Consider the following 13,820-nt stretch of genomic DNA (forward strand, 5'->3'; position numbering starts at 1 on the left):
TTTTAATTCAGTGCAATCCAGCATTGAATAGCTTATAATGAATTTCATATCATGCCAACTAGGGTAGTTATTCAAATTTTTTGACCTTCAAAGACTATTTTTCATCCCATGCACTAATAACGTTGACGTATAAAAAGTTAAAAATTATAGTGGATTCGATAGTGTACATAGCAGGGAAGTTTTAATTATTTTCTTATTCCTACCCCAGATTTTTTCAAACCCCTGCAATAATGGTTTGTATCAACAATTGTTTCAGACAAAATATTTTTAAATAAAAATTGTAAGATTTACAAAGTTTGAACGGATTTGGTGCGACATATAAAAAAAATAGCACTTTAATGTTTAAAATGATAGGCCCTCATTAGTTATGAATGGATTTTCTTAAGTCTTATATATTAATATTTAAAAAAATTTAACTCTAAAAACAATAGATTCACTGATGCTCGCTCAGTATGGGTTTAGAACTGGTAAAACCACAATTACCAACACAATATATTTTCTAAACCCTATTTATTATGAAGTAATAACACGTACAGTATCAAGTTGATGCTACTTTATTTAGCTAATAGTTTTGGTTTAAGTGATGTGACCACTGAACCATTGTGGCCCGTGTCATTTACATATCAGGAAGTAAGCTAAAATGTAGCGCAAGTCAGAACCCTAAATGTCGAGGCAGTCTCAAACAGATGTAGGCGGACAGGTGAACCCCGTCGTGTCAGTAACAGAGCGGGGGGCCGTGCTCCAGAGGAGGTGGAGAGCGAGCTGCTACGCTTCGAGCAGCGCGTGACCCAGGGACTGCAGACGGTGCAGTCCGGCCTCGCCCGCGTGGAGGACAGGCTGGCGCAGCTGGCAGACCTGATCCACGAGCCGGGCCGGTGAGCAGCCGTCCCACTCCTCACTCACCTTCACTCCTCGTACACACCTCACATGGTTCTGGAGGTGATGCTATATGATTGAGGTACAACATAAGTAAAAAACTTCTAGTCCCTCTCAATTCATGAGGGTAATGTTCTCTCTTCAAAACAACTTTCAGGAATGGTGTATGTGCCATATTTTCTTCACAAAGTTCTTCACTTTATAACTTTAATTTAATATCATCCTCTACCCTTCATCAAAATGCTATGGGTGTGGCAACGATTAAGTGCATACAAAATTTGTGCTTTTAAAGGGAATGGATGCATAGTTTCGGCTTATCACGCATGCTTAATGACAACGGTACAACACCTGCAAGTCGGCTAAATTCGCATGACACTTGGACAAACACTGTATTTACATAGGGAAATCATTTACACAGGCAAGCTGTTTGTTAAAACTTATTGTAATAAACAGACAACAATACATTGTAACAAAAAGAGAGGACAGGAAATATTTTGATCTAGTACTAACTTATTTAATGAACGCAAGTCGCATGCCAGCCCGCAGCAGGACCTGGGACTGCTTGCAGGACGGAGCGCCTGGCGGGCGTGATGGGCGATGCCACGGGAGGCACGGGTGCTGGAGCACGGGTGGCGGGTGGCGGGACCCGTGCACGGCACGCTGCGCAGCCCCAGCTTCTACCTGTGGCCGCGCGGCTACAGGATGTACCTGCGCGGGGACCACGACCACGCCCTCGCCTGGCCCTTCGCTCTGCGGCACTGCCTCAAGGTCGCGCCGTGCGACCCTGCGCGGCTGTGCGGCTCCCTGCCCTGGCAGCGGCGCGGCTGCGCGGTCCTCGCCTTCCCGCGCCGCGCCCTGACGCACGGCGCGGTCGTCCGACTCTCTCTCCCTCCTCACACCTCCTCCCGTGTGATCAGTGTTAATACACTTAGATGATTGTTCACGAAAATCCGGTTTGAACCATTGTGTGTGTAAATTAAAAAAATATATATAAAAAATAGAATTCGCGAGTGACCTACTACATGAAACATTAAGCTTCATGTTCTAGGTAATATATTTTTTTTAATTTACACACACAATGGTTCAACATTACGTCTCGTTAAACGCGATGTCTTTGGAACTAACAAGGACGAATGCGGCGACAAATTGTTCAATTTCCCGATCACAAACACGAAACGTGACATATCCGGCCCGGAGGACCAAAAAATGTTAATACACTTAGATAATTGTTCACGAAAATCCGGTTACCAACGTCTACACACGCGCACACTCGCCGCTATGTTGTCAACTGACCAGCATGCCACACGATAGTCTGTACCAATAAAAAAAGACACCAGCATTATAAAAAAAAACATAACTAAGGCGTGAACAATCAGAGTTAACCAGCTTTACTCAGACACTGCCGCAGCACCTGGTTTATCCAAAACTTTGAAGCCTAATTTGTTACAAGGTCGTATTTCAAAATGAATTTTATATCTCTGAATTGAATGTTAAAATCATCGACATATATACAAGTATTTATAAAACTCTTTACTTTAAAAAAAAAAAAAAAAAAAAAAAAAAAAAAAAAAAAAAAATCTTGTTAGCTCTAAAACTCACATCGTCAATTCCAACTCGTAAGATGATGGTTTACACAATACAAACAGACTATTTAAAGGTTTCACATGGGAACAAGAAATGCTATAAATTATAATATATATTAAAAAAACTTAGTCATGTTACAACAACAAACGCACAAGGGTGCTTATGTTTCTGTAAGCTGTGTGTGGCCACTAGACAAGAACCAAAATCATTGCAATAAGTTGTGGTGACATGTTGGATAGCGGTGGAATAACTAAATTGTGGGATACAAAATGAACACAGCTAAACACTATTATCACAAACACAATCATGCATTTCAAACTAGTTCATATATGAAATAAAACATTTCTGAAGGTTTAAATATCCAAAGAATATGAACTTACATTTCCACAGATTTATTTCAGTATAATAGACAACTGAAATACAAAAATTAAATGATTTTTTTTTTATTATAGCCACAATTGTCTATAAATTCATATAAGTCACAAATTACCAGATTACTACTCAGCCCAGTTTGCCAGCTGTACTGACAGTTCCTGTGAAGATGGGCTGAGCTGTCACATATTGAAAGTTGTACAATTCTTACGGTTTTCTAACAAACGGTTATCAAAATCAGAATACAAATGCACCGGTACTGGTTGGCAGTCTGACAAACTTCATCTCCAAGTCCTGTGGTGCGTAATTCAAAAAACTTTGATCGACAAATGGAGAAAAAGGATAGAAAATTATGCAGAAATGTTACACTTGATCAAATTCTGAAGAGGTATTTCTGACAGGAAGGCAAACAGGAGAACCAGGTCTATGTGTTATATTCTATTGCCACACGTAGAATCAGCATAATAATGATGGTGCTACCTTCTAGAAGATTCACGATTCGGTTGCTGTATCGGTAGACACGGAAGGTACACACGTCTCCCCAAACTGCGACTGTAAAGATGAAATCTGACCTCTCGAACCGAGGAAGTAAGCTATCTCAGCTACAATTCGCTTGGTCGTTGCGTGCATTCTTAACTCGGGGCTAAGCCAACGAGAAGTCGGCCACGAGAACACACAACTACTAATTCAAGTTCTGTAAAGACTGTGGTGATGACATAATAATGGAAGAATAAGTACAATAATTATAATGCTGCTTAAAATAATAAAATATCCTCTAAGGAGTAAAAATATAGACACCCGTATTAAAAACACATTATTTTACAGAGTTGTAAAAAACATTGGAATGACATTCTGTTGAGATCCTCAACTGGAACCAAAGAATGAAGTTCTGTCCGAGTGTTGGTTCTGAAGTATGAGTGCCTAAAATAAAAGCACTTTAATTTTAATAACTTGTAATTTTTGGTATTAGACAGCTTACAATACCAGACATGGCCAACCGCCAATGATTTACTGACATGCGCATTCATACTTGCATTTGAGGGCAAGGGGAGGGACATACATATGAGTTAAATTTTAAGCCAGTACAGTACATTAACAGGAAATTAAATAATATCTGGTACAGTTGAATACAAAGGCCATCAAATTCAAACAAACCTGACACAACCGTTCTCTCTCATAGTTGGTGTCAACTGTTGCCAGCACCACAAAGCAGCACTCTGCACATTTCATAAATAAATATGGCTTGTATGCATTATGATTGCAAATTTGTAGGTGATAATAAATTATAAGAAATTTTATATTATATGCTTTCATTCCATTATTTTGGCCTTAGTTGTACAAATATGCATTTATATTTTCATAAATTAACTAATCCACAATTATTTTAATACTGATTTGTAAATGCATATGATGGTAATTTGCCTCAACAAATATAAATTGAGAGGCATAATTAAATAAATGATACAATTAATAACAAAATGGTGTCAGCATTATTTTGGGCATACCATTAAATTATATGGTATGGCTTTCAATGAAGTAATTTTTTTTTGTTAAAGATTAAAAAAAAACCATCTTGAAATGATTCATGCAATGGGGAATTTTGATTTTATGTGTTTTTTTTAGACTTTAAATAAAAAAAAACTGTTACGAACTATCACCTGTTAATACCAAGATGGTTCCATCTTGGAGTAAAATACTGCTTTTGATATATATAATATATTTAATTTAATTTCATCCCATACAGCATACAAATGTTTAGATACATTTCAAAAACAAAAATGTTTGGTGCCTTTCTGAAACTTAAAAAAGTGGTGTAAGGAACAAAACAGCTGGCCAAAGAGAGCGCAATAGCACAGAGCACCGCTCTTCACGGCGCGACCACAGCACGGCGAGGGCACGGCAAGGGCACGCCTACACGTCGGCCCTGAGCTGCCGCTCCGCGAGCTGCACCTTCTCCCCGGGCTTGAAGGCCGGCATGCCCAGGTAGGGGCAGCTGGCACAGCGGAATGCGTCCCCCAGGTAGCACTGCACAGACACGCACGGCCGACCCTCAGTGGTGTGCGCTCACGTTCACAAGCCACACACACCAACGTAACCTTGTATTTCAGACCACTTGCAGATGGCTATCGATTACCTAAATAAACAATAAATTTTTTAGTATCAAAATGGTTTATAAAATGTTACGAATTATGGACCAATTTTATTAATCAATGGTTTTCCAAATATTTTGTTCAAATTTTTGAAATTTCAACTCTGTAATTCGCTTATTTGCTATCAACATGGCTTCGGGTCAGGAATGTCTACTTCCACTAACTTGCTTACATTTCTCTATCCAATATCCTATATCAAAGTAACCAGCAGAGGTCAGGCTGATAACTGCTATTTCGACACTGTTATCATAATGTACTACTTAATATCTAACCTTGGTTTATCTGATAACTATATTAATTAGTTTTACAGTTATTTAAAAATAGATGTTTTTATGAATCTATTAGTAATCACTCCTCTTTACCATTTAATGCTTCTGGTGTTCCACAGGGTGGTACTTTATCACCTTTACTTTTCAGTACATTCATAAATTAATGATATCACTAATGTTCTCAAAAACTCTACTGATATTCTCTTTGCAGATGACCTTAAAATTTATACCACAATTAAAACTACTAATGGTTGCATATTATTACAAAATGACAATGAAATCAGTAATTAGTGCATAAAAATGTTTGTTACACGTAACAAAAAAAATATCCTTTACTAGAAAGTATCACTCAGTGAATTATGACTACAAGTTAGAGAATTCCCTAATTTCCAAAACATTTTTTATAAAATATCTAGGTCTAATATTAGATTCTAAAATGTATTTTCATAAACATGTTGATTATCAATGCTGTACTTCTCGAGAAACACTTGCCATCATCAAATACATCAATTATTATGCAACCAATACTAATTCTAGTCTTTCCTTAGTAAGATCTAAACTTAAATACAGTTCAATTATTTGGAACGACTTCATGATATCCAATAAATAAAATAGAAAGTATACAAAAAATTCAGTTGATTACTCTTAAGAAATTTCCCTAACTTTCATTAACTTTACTTGCCGACCGTAGAACTTATCTTGATTCTCTTTTTGTTTAGAATTGCTATAGTTCTACAATTAAAAAAATGTATCCACATCCTCAAAAACACTGGTCCAAGAGTTCCACAATTTAATAGTTGCCTCCTTTCAAATTTCTGTACTTTCCATTATAATAATCTCCAACTACAATAAATTAAACAAGTAATCCTCTCTTTATTATGTACAGTAGAACCCTGTTATAATGTTTTTCAAGGGAGCACAAGAAAAAAACATTATAAGCAGGAAAACATAAGCAGGAAATCTCAATTTAGCACTTAACAATGTTTGAGCTTTGTACCAATGGACTCACCAAGCTATGTAAACAACTTTAATGTTAAAACCAAAGATAGTATACTTGATACATGAATTTTCTGAAACAAGCCAACAATTTTTCAACTTCGTCTTGTTCCTTAGTTAAATTTTGTTTGTCTTTAAAAATACACTGCCACATTTTTTGTAAAATTGTTTCACGATTCATGATGACAACATTAAGAGTGAGAAGTCTACTCCTTCGCCACCTGAGAATGTTTAATTTTGGGATTCCTATGTATGAATGAAAAAAAAATTATTTGTAAGCAATAGAAAACACTTTTGTTATGCCCTCGCTCAATGGTACGTGCATCTGAATACCCACTGGAATGGCAAGGAAGAGAAGAGTTGACTAAGGGTGCCAACTGACAGGTAACTATGAATATTGTGTACCTTCAGTATATTGCATAAAATTGTATTTTAACAAACTTCATGTATTCTATGGCAGTGATTGTAAACATAAACATACATAAAGGAAACTTTTTATCGTAAGTGTTGGAATAATTTGATTTTAAAACATTTTTTCCCCATTTATTGAATGTTAGAAAGCAAACATTATAAGCAGGAAATTACACTATTTATGAACGTTATATGCAGGAAATAAATACATTGTCCTTATGGGGGAAATATTGGGACTTTAAAAATATGACATTATAAGCAGGAAAACATTATATGCAGGAACATTATAACAGGGTTCTACTGTAATTCATAATATGTTTATAATCTTATTTGTCGCATAATTTATTTCACATTTAGTACTAGTATTCCTAGTTTCTCTTATTGTCATTAAAATTCAATGTTTCACTGTGTAATCCATTTTTTTTTTTTTTGTAAATTTCAGAAAATATCTAAATTCAGGCTGTAATGTATTTTTGAGTTAGAAATTACCAACTAATCAAAGTACATATGTGTTAACACTAGAATATCTGATTCAAACATAAGCTGCATTAAATGGTACATATAAAATATAATTGTAAACAAATAAAATGTTAAGATTAAAGTGTGGGCACCATGGATAAGATTGTATTAATAATTACCAAACTTCATACAACAAGTGTTGATTATCGTGATGAGCAATTTGAATTTTGACACAAAGCATCAGTACAATACACTCTGGTGTATCTTACGAAGCTAGATTCCTTGCATGATGTAATATTCGCTTGTTTAAACAATCAAGGAAATCAATGCCACCCATATGCCTACTGATGTCCGGACAACTTACTCTCACTTTTTTCTTGGACTTTATGTCATACCTTTCTACAGTGTGCACAGATTGAGACCCTGCATATGTAGACAAAAGTACCACTGTTTTATTGTCTTTCCAGGCAACATTCGACACTTCAACACTGTCTGTATTTCCAACATACTCCTCCATTGCTCCGCAAGGCAGCTTCTTCATCGGATCATCCAAAGACAACTTACAGTTTTTGTACTCTGTACCTTCAGACAGTTCCAAGAGCTAAGATATTATAAATCGTTAAAATTAATTTTTTTACACTGTTTATTTAACTATTTTTTGAGTTACATTGCTTTTCTATTAGTTTACACTTATTTGTCTCGGTAGACTTTTGTTTCAAATATCAAACTTTGAAACCAGTTCAACACACAATTTAAAAGAATTCTGTGGAAGCTGCTAGACATGCAAATTAGAAAATTTCAAAACATTGTAAGATAAAGTCAATGAATGCCTTGCAAACATTAATGAGGATTTCACCTGTCCATCTGTCAAATGTTAAAATTGAATAGGTTATGATGGAGAAACATAATTTTTTAGGACTTCTGATTGGCTGATCAGGACAGGAAATGGATGCTCATGGGGTCATGGCAAATCATTGCAAGTCCAGCTCTACACAGGAATCAATAGTTTACAGCGCTAATAGATCAGTATGTTTATATTTAATTTTGGTGTTTATTACGATGTGTCTCTTATTGCATATTTGAAGCTAATATACCACACAATTAATATGTATTGCCTTTCAGTAACACAAAATACCATATCATCGCTTAAGAAACAACATCGCTTAAGTGACATTATTTTTGAAAATTAGTTTTTGTTTCTCCATGGACACATAAACATTTAGCTTCTTCTCACAAAGTGTATTTACCGAAAATCCAACACAATGCTCTGCTGTGGTCTTTTTTTTCCAACATTGGCAATCATTCAGTTCCAGCATGGCGCATAAACCTATTAAGAAGCTATCCGAATAATTTTATTTTGGTCTCATAGGTGGTGTTGTTTCGTAAGCTGCACGGATGGTGTGCAGGCATATTTTTAGCTATGGTCTGTTGACATGAAACCGGTTGATCACAAGCAAGCATTGAAGATGTGTCATTACGGAGTTCTCGCAACATGTTTAACCATGCGGCAGTGAAGCGGTGGCTCGAGTGGCAGAGGACGAGCTACTCACGCTGCCACAGGAGGAGGTGGCAGTCTTCTGCGCTGGCTTGCCCCCGGCCGCCAGCTCCTCCGCCAGGCCGCACGAGCAGTTCTTGCACGCCTTGCGCTTGCCGGACGTCGCGCACACTGCAACACCGCACTCGCTGGAGCCCGTCGCCCCGACCCCCCGGGCCTCGCACCTCTCTCTGCGCTCCATCACAAGTACTTTCCCCCGAGCTCGGATCAAACATCTTTGCACCGATTTAAAAAAAAATTATCATAAAAACCAAGTACGTTGTAAACAATCTAATGTGTTAAGAGGCTTTGGCACATATTTACAGTTTTTTTTCCACAACTATTTTTTATATATATGTCATTTGGCAAATTGACTTTAAAAAATGAGAACTTGCAAGGTTCGTCAGGTTTCTTTGCTTCCCGCCAGTTGTTTCCAAAAAGTGGCGGCCGTGTTGGTTACCCTCACTGTGACAACTAACGGCAGGACGATAAGAACACTCGTACGGAATTACTGTGATGTGTACATGATTCGGCTGGACTAATTCTTTATACACCTTTCATGTTTTCTTCTGATACTCTAATAAAAAAATTGCACTTAATGACATTGATTTCAATTTTCATACTTTTAACAGCCAAATTCATTTCATATTTTACATTAATTCATATTTTAATTATTACTAATTGTATTAAGTTAATAATGTTTAAAGAAATTAAAGAAACTTATCAAATTCATAATTTCTACATGAGTGTCACTTTGAGCAGCCGAGGAAACGAGGGTCCAGTGGCAGGCCCCACTAACGAGTCCACTCTGGCCGGGCAGCAGCAGAGGTCACCGCCGTGACGGCCGCACTTACACCTCAAGGAGACAATGGCCCAAGAGCCACAAGTGTGTATGATTTGTGAATTACGGGCAATTAGCCAATCATGCATTCAAGAGATTCCCATCATCAACCTACACCTTTATGTGCACACTTACGTGACTTATAGAACAAATATAAGTAGAGGGCAATTAGCCCATTGATTATGCATAATAAAACACATTCTCTTGATCCTCTTCGGCAACCTCCTGTGGCATCACCACGGGAGCTCGACCGGGACACTCACCCCTCAGCGAACCAGGGTCCGGCTTCTTGAGGTCGTCATCGTCCAGCAGCTCGTCCGGGTCCATCGTCTCGATGTCGTCATCGACCGTGTCGTCCAGCTTCCACACGGCCGCCACCTCGGCGCGCTGCGTCACTGCGCCGGGGAACGACAGCTTGGCAGAGGAGCCGACCTATCGCACACAGCACGCCACGTCAGCCTCGAGAGCGTGGTGCGTGCTCGGACACGCTCCACGCCAGCTCTGCCGAGTGAGACTCGCCTCGAAGTCAGGCTTGGCGCAGCGCACTTCGAGGCGCGGGGGCTCCTCGGGGGGCAGCGGCACGGCACGGACGCTGGTGGGCCTCGCCAGCCCGCTCATGGTCAGCACGCTCAGCAGTCGCTCGCGCGTCTGGGCCGCGCTGAGCACCTCCTGCAGCACCAGGCGGCCACGAGGACGCAGCACGCGCACCACCTCTCCCAGCAGACCCACGTCGTGCCTCACCTCCTGGGGGTGCAGTCCCGAGAGCACCGCGTCTACGCTGGACGCCGGCAGCGACGCTGCAACACAGCAGCGAGTGTGCTGGCTTTCACTGCCATTGCCTGAAGTAGCACCTAATAGCGTGAGTAGGTAACTGCTCCCTGATGATGGCGACTGCAATGTCGACCGAAACGTCGGTGAATTATTTGCCAAGGACACGGCTACAATCCAGAAGCCAAGCTACATCATGTTACTAGGTTTCAATTTACCAAACAAAGATCTGAAAGCACGGTTGTCAACCGTAACAGGCAAGACAGGCTGACACACGTAAACAACCACGATTTCAGTCCATGAACTAAACAGTAATTGGTCTCACTTCACATGGTTAATGCCATCAATCAACTGAATGCAAATTTTAACATCTCATGCAACATAAATCTTAACCGATAGTAATAAAATAAAAAAATATTTAAAATTAACTAGTCTAATTAATTACTCAAAAACGATTTCCTCATCCTAATTTAGAATCTCTCTTTGATCAGTGAATTTACTTTGATTCAATCTTTGTAAAAAAAAAATTCTTATAATTCAAAAATTAACTGTAAATACTTGTTGGTTAACACTGGCTTAAGAATTCCTATGTTTTACAGCCGTCTGACTTCAAATTTCTATGCTTTAACAGTAACATTTGCAATAAATCAATGTTTTTAAATAGAAATGTTGCCTGTCCGTTTGTTTGTTTTGTCTTTAATAGAGTGTATTTTAATTTTTAATTTATTTTTTATTTATATATCGTAGTTGTCAGTTGTTGTCTTGTCTATCTTGTACATCTTCGAAACTCACTTTGGGTGTTGTTGTGCATGTAACAATGCATATAGGCCCTAAATTAAATAAAATAAAAATAAATAAATACAATTTGTAAGATAAGAAACCATACTTCGGAAAATAAATGATAAACCCACTACGATTGAGTAAACTCCATCACGTGACGGTAAGCAGTCAAGCCAGCGAGATAAGACCCAGACACAATCAACTAAAGCATTCACACATGGCTAGTTACAGCAATAAGCACCACGCAGCACAAGCAAGCACAGCGGCCTGGCTGCAAGGGCATAACCCCCCTCCACTTCTCTGTCAGCAGTGGATCATCATAAGAAAAAAAATTGTGTTTACTGAATTATTTTCCAGACGTGTGCTATGATGTTTACAGGGCTAGTTAACTCTATCGTGCAAACATTAAAAACAAAATAAAATAATACTCAGCATGATCTAGTCAAAAAAACACATCTTATCATTTGTTCAATCAACAAAGTTCTCACATTTTGTGTCTTGTATGTGTTTAGGTATTGTTTTTGTGTATTTGTATCTATCTGTTGGTTTTATTGTTATGTGGTCGCTACTTGCTGGTTGTGTTGCAGCTACTAGCAGGTGGTGACTATCATATCTGCATGGGTTGTTGTTCTTGTCAGTGGTGTCCACTTTAGCATAGTGCCAAGTTGCTTGCGGTGCCCGGCCCCATACAGTGACTGCATCGCTTGTCTATTTGTGCTTTTTTGTATGTTCATGCCCACCACAGCTATCGGTGGGCATGTCACAAATATGCATGAATGAATAAATAAATTCAAAAATACGGTTGTAATTTTGTAATTGGGCTTTCACCCGGTGGCAAGGAGTTCACCCCCATACTTTACTCTCCCTACCTGACGCTCTAAGATTTCAATGATTTTTTGTTTAATACTTACGTACATGAAATAAATGATTTTTTTTTTTATTATATAAAATAACACAAATTTTGCATGTTTCTGATCTACAAAAATATTCGTCATTCTGTGACGGTTGATGTTAGAAAGCTCAAATTGGTCCCATTTTAAAGCTTTCAGGGTTATTTCAAGAACGTATTTAGTATATATCATATTTATCGTGAGTAAATAATGAATTGTGGTAGCAACTTAAAAGCACAGGTATTGTAATGTAAGATATAAAATGTTGATTTTTCACAAACTAGTAGGATTTACGAAACCATACCTTCGTAATAAATTTAAGGACGTGTGTAGTGTGTGAAAACCATGTTTACAATTTTTTTTTCTTTCTGTACTTAGAAGCCGCTACGTCAGATAATTCTCTTATTGATTGCAACTTTCAGAAGTTAAATTAATCATCAAAACTAAGCTGCATCCTCATTTACAATGCATGAAAACAATTTAAATAAAAAAAACTGAAAAACAATTATTTTGCCATTAAATATTTACTGCACTCCAGTGACTACTTTTGAAATCGGTGTTTCGGACATTGCAATCGTAGACGGGCAGTTTTCCGTGCGACACTGTAAAGTCATTCAATTTTGGATCACGCGCAATACATGAACAATAAATATATTTAAAAACAATCAAGAATTTTACAGCTTACCCATTGATAAACGTTGCGCATTTTCCACATAAATTTTCCCTGTATCACCAACAACCTTTTTACATTCTTCCACAAACTCTTTTAACTTTTCAGATTTATTTCCAGTCTCCCAAATAACTAGAACACTTTCTCCTTTATTTAAAATATCCATCGCTGGAACAAAAAGTACTCCGAAATATTGCGCAAAGCGTTAAGTTTTATCAATCAACAAAGACTATGAAGGTTAGGTTCAAGTTCAAGTCGTCCAAGAACCGAATGGAACAAACTAGTAAACAATTAAATGAAGGCAATCTTCCATTATCATCTGATCAGACTGGCAACGTTGGTTCAACTCTGACAATAATGGCTGATCAAATGTTAAAGCGTCTGAGTTTGAGGATAATTATTAATTCGTAATTTTGAATTTTTTAAATGTAGGAAATAGTCATTTATATAATTGAACTTTAATCCTGTCAGCCTAACGTCTAGCGCGAAAAGTGTGATGGGAAGACTCGTGGTGTAAATAAAGTACTAGTGGCTCTATGAGTGAGACACAGTTGGCTGGTCTGCTGGAATACTTGGTGGAGGCAGTGGACGAAGGTGAGCAGGCAAATACCATCTTTATAGGTATAGAGGTTGATAGAGGAGAGAAAGATGGTGAATTGGATAGGAGACTTCTTTAAGGATAGGAAACACATGGTGAGGATGGGAAAGGAATGGTCGATAGAGGGGAATGTAACATTTGTGACACCACAGGGGAGTGTTATGGGGGGTCTTCTATTATTATTATTATTATTATTATGATAAATTATTGTTTGCAGATGACTGCATGATATATGAAACCACTGGGGATGCGGCACATCTGTAGGATGATTTGGAGAAGTTGGAGGATTGGTGGAGGGCGAATGGAAAGAGTGACGCCAGACGATAGTGCGCCTCTTAGTCGCACAGGCCGCGATGCCTCTCCGACGCCTCTCAAAGCCGTGTGCCACGAACACGCCTGTGCGTTCAACATGGTACAACGAGTGTGAATGCACCGAACACCAGAGACTGTTCGTCGCTTGCTGACCGCTCCAGTGGCTAGTTACACATAAAAAAAGGGGAGGTAATATTTACGTTAACACAACACTATAATTAATTAAGGCTGAAGGCCGCAAAGGAGACACTCACAAACTTATTATGACAAGTTAACATTGAAGTTACTCTTAAATTATGTTAGATTGTTA

General features: G+C 38.2%; 1 protein-coding gene across 1 annotated transcript; it reads right to left on the minus strand.

Annotated features, from left to right (window-relative positions):
• Positions 1 to 4,532: 4,532 nt before the first annotated feature.
• On the minus strand, positions 4,533 to 12,905 carry LOC134534356 (anamorsin homolog). The gene is made up of 5 exons (XM_063372779.1): positions 12,616 to 12,905; positions 10,012 to 10,289; positions 9,756 to 9,924; positions 8,668 to 8,783; positions 4,533 to 4,857 (listed from the first exon to the last, which is right to left on the minus strand). Exons 1-5 carry the CDS (start codon positions 12,764 to 12,766, stop codon positions 4,744 to 4,746), a joined length of 828 nt encoding a protein of 275 aa, XP_063228849.1. The 5' UTR covers positions 12,767 to 12,905; the 3' UTR covers positions 4,533 to 4,743.
• Between the last annotated feature and the right edge of the window lie 915 nt (positions 12,906 to 13,820).

Source organism: Bacillus rossius, chromosome 7 (assembly GCF_032445375.1).
Source record: "Bacillus rossius redtenbacheri isolate Brsri chromosome 7, Brsri_v3, whole genome shotgun sequence".
Classification (NCBI taxonomy): Eukaryota; Metazoa; Arthropoda; class Insecta; order Phasmatodea; family Bacillidae; genus Bacillus; species Bacillus rossius.

What these genes read in the sequence shown, in the direction of transcription:
- LOC134534356 (XM_063372779.1), bottom strand. Translation starts at nt 12,766, where the DNA reads ATGGATATTTTAAATAAAGGAGAAAGTGTTCTAGTTATTTGGGAGACT. An exon ending in TGCGCAACGTTTATCAATGG is followed by an intron (nt 10,290 to 12,615) that starts GTAAGCTGTAAA and finishes GCTGTGTTGCAG; the next exon opens with CGTCGCTGCCGGCGTCCAGC. An exon ending in CCACCTCCTCCTGTGGCAGC is followed by an intron (nt 4,858 to 8,667) that starts GTGAGTAGCTCG and finishes GTGTCTGTGCAG; the next exon opens with TGCTACCTGGGGGACGCATT.